At 28.3% G+C, this 13,615-nt stretch overlaps 1 protein-coding gene across 3 annotated transcripts in view; it reads left to right on the top strand.

The window, feature by feature from the left end:
• Positions 1-412: 412 nt before the first annotated feature.
• The window catches only part of brun (trafficking protein particle complex subunit brun), a 91,024-nt gene continuing 77,821 nt past the window's right edge, over positions 413-13,615 (top strand). For 2 of the 3 annotated variants that reach the window (XM_075360996.1, XM_075361014.1), the window contains exons 1-5: positions 413-542; positions 4,374-4,501; positions 8,042-8,233; positions 12,265-12,548; positions 12,978-13,194. In XM_075360996.1, coding sequence (XP_075217111.1) covers positions 4,381-4,501; positions 8,042-8,233; positions 12,265-12,548; positions 12,978-13,194 — 814 coding nt within the window. In that variant the 5' untranslated portion in view covers positions 413-542; positions 4,374-4,380. Of the gene's footprint in view, positions 543-3,928; positions 4,087-4,373; positions 4,502-8,041; positions 8,234-12,264; positions 12,549-12,977; positions 13,195-13,615 lie in introns of those variants that run through there. The other variant, XM_075361006.1, reaches the window with a different exon arrangement.

Below are 13,615 nucleotides of genomic sequence, written 5' to 3' on the forward strand. Positions count from 1 at the left end.
CTTAAAAATCAATAAGTAGTTTCTTATAAGAAAAATATCTTGTCCCTTTATTCAGACCCTTTTAAAAAATTATTTATGCAGGATCAGCATTTGTTTGTAGTTATCAGCAATTACTTAAAAGGAAAAGAAATACCTGATAAGATAAAAGTATACCAGTTTCTGATATTTTATTGTCACATTCATAAACAATTTCTTAAAAAACAGTCAAGAAAAGTAATTACTGATTTCTATTCACATCACCCATAGAATATATAAAAATAAGAAATAATAATAAATACATAAAATAAATAAAAATGGTTTTCATAAAAAATATTTATTTTTCCTCTGTATAGAAACTTATGGATACTGTAGATAATCTTCATGTACCGTTAATTAATTAAAGATAGGGCTTTCGTTCATCTGCTGTAGTTCGTGAACGCAGCATACGAGAATATGCTATCATAAAAGTGAATGTAGGTTATGGGTGGGCATTTGTTTTTTTAATAGCCGAGTAAAGTGAAATATATGCTGACATAAAAAAAATCAATGCAATCATCTTGAGGGTGTGTTTCCACAATTCATTGTTTACAAGTGCCTTTATATTTTATACTGTTGTTACATAACATTACAACGGTTATTAGTGTTTATGTCTTGTTTGCATTTTGATTATCAATGAAGGGTGTTAGGTGTTACTTTATTGACAGTTATTTGATAGAACAATTGTGATAGAGTCTGAATTTTTAACAGTTCTTAAACTTTACTTTTACTAAATTCTTTGAATGGGATGGTTTTCTAACCTTTAACTGCCAAATCCCCCAAAAATGTATTTGGGCTTATTATTTACCAAAATTTCAACATTTTTGCTAACGCATTTTAAAAGTTATTTTTGTGTTTCGCATTCAGTCCTCATAATTATCCAGTTTAACCAATTAAGTTGAAAAATGTAATGCTCAAGTTAGGCAACTGACTAGAGTTATAGAATATATCTTGTATACAAAATTTCTAAATTTTTGGAAACAGTCTCAAAAAATTGTATTCTACTCTCTCTCTCTCTATATATATATATATATAGGTGAAAATCTGTCCAGTTTTCTGTGCCCATTGATAAATTTGCCTTACCACATTGTGAGATTTTATAAAAATATTTATTCTGTTTTGAAGGTAACAGTGGTGTAACCTACTTAATAAAAAGTTTGACATATTTGTTAGAGTATGAAACTGTTACTTTTTAATTTATTATTATTTCAATACTTTAAATTTATTTTTATTATAAAAGTTTAAAAAACATTTTAACATGCTCATGAGTTGTTGTAGTATATAAGGATTATTATTGTAGTGTTGAAGTATTTAGGTATAAAGTTATTCTTAACCTTAAAGTTCAGCCTTAAAGTTATTATATAGTTCAATGTATATTTAATATACATAATTTTAAATTTATTACATGTATGTATTTTGTTGTTATCATTAAATATTATCCTTAAAAATAACAAAACAAGTAAAAATGAAAGTGAATATTTTTAAATCACAACAAACTACAATAGTCTGTATATAACACAGAAACTAATGTAGGTAACAATTTTTTGCAAACTTATTTTGTTTATTTTTAGGAACATACTATCTATCAATTACTAGTATGTCTATGTAACTTTAAGTTCTTGACCTTTAATGCAGTAGTTGCTTGTGGACTGTTGATGATTGTGAAAAATGAGGTTACATTCTTGTTACTGTTATTATTCCATCTGTTCTTATAGTTATTGTCAAGTAATGAAGATAGTAATTAAGTCAAGGGAAATAACAAAAAGCTTGTAGAGATCAGTGTTGGTAAATTGGAATAATCATAAGTATTCATAATTTTTATTTGCAATTATTGAGAAAGTGGAATGTCAGCAGGAGTGTTTGAAACTTGTACATATGCTCATATTAGGAACTTCTGATTTTGGTTAAAAACACTGGTTATGAAAGCTAAAATAGCAAATTTGTTCAAGGTAATATTCCCATCTAATATTGCTAAACTACCTTGAATAGAAAAATAACTGCTCCCAAAATTGGTATAAGAAGCATTCTATTCTCCAAGTAAGCAATTGTCTGAAAATTAAGTTTGCCACAGATTGCAGTTTTGTTTCCTGGTAAAGTGTTGTAATACCTGAATGAGCTGATTTAAATGATTATGAAATATTTGTTAAAATATTCATTGCTTTACTGAATTTTTTTGTTGTTGATAAATTTCAATTATCAGCAACCACTGAGCCAAAAATTACTGTTGAAAATTTTGAGTGTTCTTTATATGTATTTTTGATCTATGTTTAAAAAACCTATAGCACATAAATGAACTTTATATTATTTTACGCTTTATGTGTACTATATCTATATTATATATCTATTTATATTTTGGTTTTATTCTGTTTTGTGTCAAATTTGTATGACATGAAAATTTCTCTATGAATCTTGTGTTTTTATCAGGTTGATTTGGAGAGTTTAATTCTGTTATGTGTGTTGTTTGCAAGGTTTTTGTGTCTGTGAGTGGGTGGTGTCAGTTAAGTCTGCTCATTATAATATTTAGTGTAGTTATTGTAGTTTAATTTGTATACTCTGGGTTTCTGTCAGAATCTGTTTCTTTTTTTTGTTTGGTCTATAATCGTATTTTGTTTGTAGATTTGAGAGTTTTAACAACTCTCTTTCCTACAAATATTAACAATTTTGTTTGATTGCTGGTTGATGTATTATACGTTTTTCGTTGTCAGGTGTGTTTTTGATTTTGTACTCTGTATAGCATGTTGTCTGCATGTCTGGTTAGATATTAACAGATTAATGTTCTGTTGTATTGAGTTCTTCAGTGTAGTAGTCAGCTGACTATTAAGTTGTGTGTGATGGGGGATGTAACATGTTACTTTATCAATAGCTGCATTTTATGCTATGCAGTGTGGTTAAATTCTTGTTGATAGGAAAATTATTTATAATTAGTTTTCTGTGTATTTTGTTGGTGAATTGTTTTATATTCTTCTTCAAAATATATTTAGATGTTCAGGTATCAAGTAAATAGATAAAATGCAATACTCAACACAGTTTATTATATGAAATTTATTGCCGTACTTAGTTGAACAAGTAATGAAAGTGTACAAGATCAGTTTGCTGCAAATGAAATTATGCTTATTTAAAATAAGTTCATGAAAAAAGCAATGAATAGCTATGCCGTATAGCATTGAGGCATTCACTAATGTGGTTTAGAAGAATTATGTAACATAGACACCACTTAATTTGTGATTTCATCCCTACAGATCTTTTTTTTCAGTAATCTAAGTTTTTAAATGAATATAACTAACGCTGTCAACTGGTGTTAAAAACGACACTGTTTTAACAACTATTTTGATATGAGTATTAACTAAATACTAATCTCTGGTATAAAATTCTGATATAAATTGTCTTTGATATATAAATGTAGTATCCCAAAACTGATTTATTTTTACTTTAACTAAAATCATCATACTGTATTTATTTCACATAATACATACATTGTAATTGCTCATTAATGTGCAAGAATGATTTTTATGAAAATTAATATTATTTATAAATGTTAAAAAATGAATTTATATCAATTCACAACCAAATTTTATGAGAAACCTGTGAAAGAGTTAACATTTCTTTGAATTAACAGTGATGTGTTTTTCACCTGAGGTTGGCAGTCTCACCAGTATGTCTTTAATTTCATCAATGATTTGATAAAAAAAATCATTTAACTGAAAATAGAGCAAATGTTTTTATGAAAGATATAGATTTACTAAATAAAATGAAAAACCCCCAAATATAGATAATTTTTCTTACCTGTAGTTCAAAGTGTGTTAAGCAGTATATCTGTGTTTTCAGCATCCTTGCTTGTGTCCTTTCAGAATTGCAAAAGATTCAGCGATAAAAAAATTAGTTTCAAAGTTGTCCAAAAAGTTCTTAACATGTGGAATATGAGAATACTTATTTGAGCTGGTTATGCACCAGCTTAAATGAGCAGATGATGAGATGCTGATCATTTTTATTGGTACAGGATTTTATGTTGGATGAAGGGAAATAATAATGAGAAGGCATAATGAGGAGCTCTAGTCTACATTGAGGAAAAAGGTATTAAAGAATTAATTAATGATAAGTCATTCAGTGAACCACCTTGGATAATATCTTAATATATGTTTTTCATCCTGTACTGTCTTGTGTCTCCAGCAGTACTTTTTTTTTAATATACATTATAGTTCAACAAAATTTTATTTTTCTAAGTGTTACTGTTTTGTTTAAGTTAAAAAAAAAAACAGTGTTTTATTGTGCAGTGATTGAGTCATTTATTAGCTAATAAATGTTTTGGATTAATTCTTTTTACAACAGAGCTTCGTAATTTATTAAGTATAATTTTTCAGGTTACAAATGAGATCATCTGTAAGTGTTATTCTGTCAAGTCCAACTCCTGATCCAAATATGTCTCATCCAGATTATGACCAAACAACTCACGATCATGCTGCTCTTTTAGTTCTTGTTAAGCATTTAGGTAAAACTATTTATTTTCTTTATTGTCTCTGAACCTAAATATTCTAATAATTAAATGAAAAAAAAAATTATGTAAGGTGTCAAGTAAAAAAAAGTTATTACTTGTGCTCAGATTTGAATATGGGTAACACAATTACTTGTTATTGAATATAACTGAAGTTGGACAGTTCCGTTACTTACCATTTCAGGAGTATTAGTTACTACTTTTAAAAAAAAAGTATTATTTAACTACTTTATTATTCAAATATTTAGCGCTAAACAAAAAAAATCGTAAAAAAGTTCCTAAAATAAAATAAACTTGTTTTGTATTTAAACATTTGAGTGGAATTCACTGCGTGCTTGTTATTTGTTGAGGCTTATGGCCACAGTAATCAGTGTTAAAAAAAATTGTTATAAACAATTAGTTCAGTTTGTGATTATTTACCATATACAATTAAAAACAACTAAAATTTATGAGCTGTGTATTGCCAGCTTGTGATACAAATAACGATACCAAAGAGTGATAGCTTTGAAATTTCTTTTCAATATATTGTGGTTTCTTCACTTAGAAGCCTTAATACATTATAAAAATTACATTATAGTATGCCAAGAGAAATCGATTATTATTGGTATAATTTGAAATTTAATTATTTATTGTCCTCTTGGTATGGGATATTTCTAATATTTTCTTCGTGTGATTTGTTTTTCTCTATACATTGCATTTATTTTTTTCTGACATGATACTTGGTAAATGAGTTTTGGTCATAATTGTTATTATGCCATAATAATAAATATTGCAGTGTATGTAGCTTTTTTACTAGGTCAGTTATTCAGACAAATTGTGTTTTGTTAAAGTAATTATTATTATTACTCAAGGCTTATTTGTTTTTATTATTTCCAGTTAACTGTTTTGCAGAGATATCTGTTTCTTCAGAATGGGTATTTTGTAGAATGTAATTGAAAAAAAAAACATTAAAAACTGTAGAGATGCTTGTCAGGTTCTGTACCTCTTACTGAGTAAAACTTCATGAATTTCTACTTCAGTGGCTGTTATAATACTTGATATGCATCTCTGCAGTTTTTAATATATTTAAATTTTATTTATTTAAAATATCCTTTTTGAAGTAGCAGAGGTATATGAAAAAGAGTTAAAGAGAATAAAAAAATTAATAAGTAATTATGAATAATTTAAAAAATTATATTCTATTGTATATTAGTTAATCATTCCTTTTTTTTTAATTTAATACAGTAGATGAGATAATAGATAGGATGTTATTTTGTTTGATGAAAAATCTATTTTGGACATAAATATCCCAACCAAGTAAAGTTATGTCAGATATTCTGGAGAATTCTAAATTATTATATGATTTGCTTTCTCACAGGTGTAGATAAAAAGTGACACATTAAAATGAATCTGCAGTATAGTGACACATTTTATGTGCTTATTTTGTACCTACCCACTGTGCTGATCTAGTGGTTAACTCATCGTAAATCAGTTGTTTAACATCTGATTTTTGAAGTCAAAGGTTCTTGCGTTCTAATACTGGTAAAAGTTAGTTACTTTTATATGGATTTGAATACTAGACAATGGATACTGGTGTACTTTGGTGGTTGGAGTTCAATTAACCATGGTCGGCCTGAGTCTGACAAGACTATACCTTGTTTATGTCAAACATAACATATCATCCTGATCTCATTGAGGCATGGGGAGGGGGAGTTGCTTATTGTTACTAGTTGCAGATTGCAAATGGATTGCAACATACACATTAGAGAAAAAAATTTGTACTTAACCTGATCCAGATCAATATTAACTTGCTTAGTTGTACTGAACTTGAACATTTTTTGTATTTAATTTTGGAAATTTATTTATCATATTTCATATTAGTTTATTAAATTATGTTTTGTAATAGTAATAATGACTAGTTGTAATTTATTTATAATAATAAAATATAAATTAAAAATAAAATATTATTATTAGAAAATTGTTTCAGACCTCCTTTTTTCTCAGGTCCACTAACTACTAACCCCTAAATCCCTTCAAAAAACTGCTGTAGTTCAGGGAACAAAAAAATTGAAGAGTTGCAGAGTTTGGGTTCTCTTTTACTTCCAGATGGCCTAGATCCCCTGGCCCCCCTTATATTAACAAAATAAAATATATGACATTCAAATCTTCTTTTTTAAAAATTTATTTTATTTTCAAGATAAACATGAAACTTAGTATAGTAGCTTCTGGTCATCATACCTCCAGCCTCTCTAATCCTCTTTCCCCATGTGTGTGAAAATGAAATATTGTAGTGTTCATATAATTCTTTTTCAAAAATGCCTTCAATCTTATGGAAAAGTTAAAATCTTAGTATCATCATATAAGTTCAGGTTCCTGTCTCCCAAATTCTGTATACCACTACTCTCCTCAATTAACAACAATTGACACAATTAAAAAATGTAAAAATATGATTATGAAAAAGTGTCCTACGTCTGAGTAGCTGCATGGAACTTCAGCTGCAGTAAGTTGTAATTCCCTTACACTTTTACTTGTCCTACTTTGTATACAGCGACTTTTATTTGTTGTGATTTTTAAGGACAGTGAAACCAATGTTGAAAATTTGAGTCCCATTGCCCTCTTATGTACATTATATTAATTAAAAATTGAAATTTTGTAATACTCCAATTTTCAGAACACATTAATCTTTGAATAAAAAAATTTCAAGGCATGCAAACTCAATGGAGTAAAAATATCAATGCGTTTTGGGTCCCCTCTATTTTTCAGGCACTCTTCTATTATGAAAATCTAATGGTTCTCGAAATTAATATAAAATTTTATTTAAGAATTTAATATTTATTGAAATAAAAAAATATAACAAACAGAAATTTTTGTTTTTATTTATAATTTTCACTTTTATGCTTAGTATTAAAAAAAAAACTGACGCGAGCAAATCCATTTGAATACTAATTTGTACCATTTCTATCATTTAATTATTTTTTCATTGAATAAAAAATTTTAGAAACTTGTGTGGGAAATTTATCTTAATCACAAGAAATGTTCTAAACATTTATGAAAGGATATTTCTCACCTATTAATCAAAAAAATTTAATTTAGTCATTTAGGATACATTTAAACTAAACAGAAGTGCATATATAAAACTTTCAAAATTTGTTGTAATTTTGACTGAAATATTTTTTGAAATGTTGATGGGGTACACCATCCCCCATATTGCAATACAATGTTTCATGATTCAGAGGCTCAGAATTCTTGCTTCAAAATTCCTTTATAGGTGAAAAAAAATTAAAAGGTAACAACACATCTGAAAAAAACTTTTGTAGGAAACACTTCTATTTAATTCTTATAATTAAAAGATTTACCCCTTTAGACTTATCAAAAATTGGTGTTTTTATCTATTTCGTCTTATCAGCTAATCTGTTGATTAATTGAAGCATTTAGGATAGCTTTACACTTTAAAAACATTTTTACACTTTTGGCCGTGTACTTTAAATACCTGAAAAAATATGTCTAACATAATTATTCATGAAAATTTATTTTCTTATTAGTTATATCTTATTGCAGGTGAGGAACTTACAGCAAAATGTTTTTCTAGAATATTTGAGAGAATCAGTCGTGTAAACCATGTGAAAATTGTTGATAGCAATGGAGTTCAGAGGGCAGTATGGACGAGATATACCAAAGATTATCTTATTGGAAATAATGATTGGGGAGACTTTCAGACCCATCGAAGACTTCTTGGTTTAATTACTATTGGTATGTTTATTAATTATGAATTTTATTAATGATTTTCATGCTATTAAATTTGAACTTAATGTTTTATTGTGGGGAAATTTATGGTGTGAATGAGTTTCATTTCTCTCAGTACAAAAAAATCATTTGTAGGCAGAAAACATAAGTTAAACTTCCACATTTATATATAAACTTGCATGAGATCTTATTTTAAAATGGCTGAAGAAGATATTTTAAGACTTAATTAAATGAAAGACTGGTTTTAGCAATAAAAGAATTTGTGTCAATTAATGATAGAGGTTGAGTGATCTATAAAAAAGAAACAATTAGAATAGTAAAAATATATTTAATTAATTTTTAATGGTGTAAAAAAAATTATTGGCCATTTCTATTGTTTATCTGTATAATTATTCATATTTTCTATTGGTTTTATCCATTTTGTTGTTTCCATTTATCTTTAACTGGGTGGTCTTAAACTTATTCAGTAAAATTTTATTTAATTGGCTCTAAAATTTGTTTAAATTTCCAAAAATGGGTATGAACTACCATGTTTCTTGATTTTTGTCTTTTATTTTATCCATTTTCACTGTCATGTGATAAGTGGTACATAAATGAAGACTAAAATATAATCTTGAAAATTCTGAATCCTACTGAAAACAAACTGTAATCAGGAAGAACTAAAATACTTGCTAAAAAATTTCAGAACAATAAAATTAAAATACGAAATATGTTTGTAAAGTATAAAATACTTAAAATTAAAAATCTCTATATATAAAAGAGAATGTCTTGATTGACTGACTCATAATCAACGTACAGCCAAAACTATTATAGGTAGACTTGACTTTTTCAGGGTACTTTCGTATTTTTAAGTAGGTGTGCACTAAGAAAGGATTTTTTGAAATTTTGATTTTAAGGGGTTCAAATCGATAAACTAAATTTTGTGTTAACAGCGCTATATGTTGGACGTAAAAGCAACATACGCTATACTAAATATTTTATGATTCCATTGCAATGTTTCTGATATGTGTGTCTGCTATAGACTAAAAAATTACTGGACCGATTTACACGTGGGGAAGAAGGAAGAAAGGGAAAAATCAGAAAAGGGAAATGGGGAAAAATCGAAAAAGGTAAAAGGGAAGAAAGGGGAAATCGAAAAAGAAAAGGGGGAAATGGGGAAAAGAAAAAAAACAGGAAAAGTAAATGGAAAGGGAAAAGAGGAAGGGGGAAAGGGAAATGGGGGAAGAGGAAGGGGATTAAATAAATTAAATTAAAATTAACTGAAAAATATTAAATTACGTTTAAAATAAATAAATAATTAAATTAAAATGGAATTAAAAAATTAGAATATGTAAAGCAAATAATTGAAGATGTAAGATGCAAAAATATTGGTTGAGATTAAAAGTGTAGGTAAAGCATGGAAATGATTTAATTTATTGCATCTGTCAAATAAGTAATATTAATATGTAGTGTGTACGCGCAGAGCGACAAAATAATAAGAAAGAAGAGAATCATAAGAAATCATAAGAAAGAAGCCATAAAAACAAAGGGAGTCCGACAAGGATGTTCTCTATTCCTGTTACTTTTTAATCTTTACATAGAACTAGCAGCTAATGATGTTAAAGAACAATTTAGATTCGGAGTACAAGGTGAAAAGATAAAGATGCTACGATTTGCTGATGATATAGTAATTCTAGCTGAGAGTAAAAAGGATTTAGAAGAGACAATGAATGGCATGGATGAAGTCCTACGCAAGAACTATCACATGAAAATAAACAAGAACAAAACGAAAGTAATGAAATGTAGTAGAAATAACAAAGGTGGACCTCTGAATGTAAAATAGGAGGAGAAAAGATTATGGCGGTAGAAGAATTTTGTTATTTAAGAAGCAGAATTACTAAAGATGGACGAAGCAGGAGTGACATAAAATGCCGAATAACACAGGTGAAATGAGCCTTCAGTAAGAAGTATAATTTGTTTACATCAGAAATTAATTTAAATGTCAGGAAAATATTTTTGAAAGTATATGTTTGGAGTGTCGCTTTATGTGGAAGTGAAACTCGGATGATTGGAATATCTGAGAAGAAAAGATTAGAAGCTTTTGAAATGTGGTGCTAAAGGAGAATGTTAAAAATCAGATAGGTGAAGACATTGACAAATGAAGAGGTGTTGCGGCAAATAGAAGCATTTGGAAAAATATAGCTAAAAGAAGAGACAGAGTTATAGGCCACATATTAAGGCATCCTGGAATAGTCGCTTTAATATTGAAGGGACGGGTAGAAGAAACAAATTGTGTAGGCAGGCAACGTTTGGAATATGTAAAACAAATTGTTAGGGATGAAAGATGTAGGGGGTATACCAAAATGACACGACTAGCACTAGATAGGGAATCTTGAAGAGCTCCATCAAACCAGTCAAATGACTGAAGACCAAAAAAAAATTATTCATTATTCAGTAGTACAATTCATGATTCCACAAGTGTGAAGTATAAGGAGTAATTTGACTTTTGATGGTAAAAAAAAATTTGTGGCTGAAATTCACTTTTTTTACAGCACATATTTAATGTTTGTGAGCTAAATGTCAGTGATGTTAAAGTAAGACAGTTGTGCTGTTCATTTCAAGAATGGTGAAAGAACATAGTTAGTTATTCATCATTCATGATGAAGAAAATAGTGGCCAATTATCGGTGATAACAGATGATTTAATTGAAAAAGTTGACAAAAGATTTTGAGAAAACCAGTGCTTCACTGTGTCACAATTGTCTTGGTATTTCACGATCTTTGATTCATGAAGGTTTGACTGAAAAATTGGGCTATAAAAAATTGTGTGCCAGATGTCAGTGTCCTGCTGTAGTTATGAATTTTTGCAGCGTTATGAAAATGAAGGTGATGAATTATTTATCACATTGTTGCTGGAGATGAAACCTGGATGTCTTAATTGAATGCTGAGACAAAGCAGCAGAATGGCAGCATTCATCATCTACTAGGCCAAAGAAATTAAAACATGAACGTTCAGTAAAGAAGCTTAGTTTTTTTGTCACAAAAAGGGTGTCTTGATTGTTGAAAGAGATTGCAGAACTATTGTAAATGTCGAAACGTATTGCAAAATGTTGAAAATCTTAGAAGAGCTTAAAAAAACACAATGTGGGATGGTGTCCTGGTAGATTTTGTTTTTATATGGCACAGCAATCAGAAAGTGAGGCAGTTGAAGAAATTATGTTGGAAATTCTTTAATCCACCCTATAACCCTGACTATAGTCGCTTTCTATGATTATTTTCCTTTTCTTCACTTTAAACAGTGGCTTGCATCTCAAAGGTTTGACAAAATGATGACTAATTAAAATATGGCATTACTGTCTGGTTAATGTCACTAGTGGAGAAATTTCTTGAAGAGGAAATAAAAAAACTAGTGAAATACTATGAAAAATATGTTTAAGTTAAAGGCAGCTACGTAGAAAAGTAATAAGTAGATGTAGATTTTATCTAAATAAATAATAAACTTTTTCATATTTTTAAGTTTTGTTTTTATTTCAAAATGGATCATATTTTAAAAACAAGTTCGTAAATAGGAAAAATAAACTTTTAAAGCACTTGTCTAGTTTGTTCTAAAGATATGAAAAGGTGAACAAGACTAAATCATTTAATTGTGGAGTGCATATATATTTTCTTCTTTTTTTTGTATGATGTTTACTGATATTTGGCATATGTAGAATGCATATTTTTGCATTTAGATAATAGATCTCTGGAAATTAATTTTTATATATATACACACACACACACACACACACATACACATACAATATATACCTTCTGTAAAATCAAAGATAAGTTGTTCGCTTTAATGTGGTGTTACAAATTATTCATCTTATACTAAAACCATCAAAAGTGAGGTAATTCAATATTAATCACCTCAGAGATTTTTTAATTATTATTGGTTAATGATTTTTTAATTAGTTATGGTTTTTCATTGTAAATGGTATTAATGGTTATGATTATTAATTATTAATCGTTTTTTAAATTATTAATGGCTTCTAGTTTATAAGTTTTTTTTTTCTTTAGGAAAATGTAAAACACAGGTGGAGTTAAATGAAGTCTGTCGGTTACATGAGTCATTGAAAGTGAAATATACTAATACATTGTACGATTCAAGATGTATTATATTGGGTGTCAATGGTAATCCAGATGAGACACCACTTCCAACTCCACCAAACTTCAAAAGTCAAGCGTTATTTTATAATTCTGATAGTGATTTTGGCACCCAACTTGAATCGCAACTTACTGAATTTTTGAATTCTTTGTTTTGGGTTCTTGAATCAAAAAGGCATGAACGCTGCAGAGAAAAAGTAAGTTACTTTTTATTGAACAATTTGTAAGGTGAATTAGTCTTAGATATTAATTTAGGGCTAGTTATTAAAGAGATAATGTTTTTATTTAAATCAAAATAAATTTCAAGTTTAAGTCTAATAGGAAGGCTCTTAGGTTTAAATTATAAACTTTAGTTTATTACTACAGCTTTTAATAATTACTACATCTTTTCAAGTTCATGCTGTTATACACTAAGCCTTCTAAATGGCTGCATGGATGCTGCTTCTTGCTATTCTCTGTACTTATAATGCAATATTGTTGGCTTGTAACCAATATATATATATATATATATATTTTTTTTTTTTAGTGTTCTTAAATGTACAGTATTTAAGTTATATTTCTCTTTTTGAGAACTGTTAAGCTATTTATACACAACAGTTTTAATTCCTTCTGTCTGCTTTTTACAGATTGATCGTGTATCATTATTACTGGCTCCATTTGAGAAGAGAGATTTTGTTGGTTTAGACATGGAATCGAGAAGCAATAGGAAAAGATGTTTGGGGCGAATGACTAAACACTTAGGAGATCTTTGTTTGCAGGCTGGTTTACCTGATGATGCTCTAGGGTATTATACAACAGCTGTTGAAAGTTTGAGAGCAATCAATGATTGGCTGTGGATTGGAGGTAATTGATAAACTAGGGATCATTTTTTGATGTGATTATGAAACTAATATTTCACTATTATGTTTATATATTCTTTTTCATCGACTAAAACGACCTGAATAATTTTAATTTCTTTTTTATTGTTCATACATAAAATGTTTGTAAGTTTGTTATTTGTACTTTATAAATAATAACCTTATTATTGTTTGTACTTACGCATTATTTTAACTTGACAGTCATATACGAGGTAACCAAAAATATTTGTATGAAAGTACCTTTTCTTCACAGAAAGTTTATTGTTTACATTTAGGTCATTGTCCGTACTGAAGTGAAAGCTTTACTATAAGCTTTTGTTTCTTGAGTGTTTCAGTTTTATGAATAAGAGTTAAAAATTCCCAGTCAATAATACTGATTACCTTATCTAGTACTATACAATATTATT

Source organism: Lycorma delicatula, chromosome 1 (genome assembly GCF_047948215.1).
Source record: "Lycorma delicatula isolate Av1 chromosome 1, ASM4794821v1, whole genome shotgun sequence".
Lineage (NCBI taxonomy): Eukaryota > Metazoa > Arthropoda > Insecta > Hemiptera > Fulgoridae > Lycorma > Lycorma delicatula.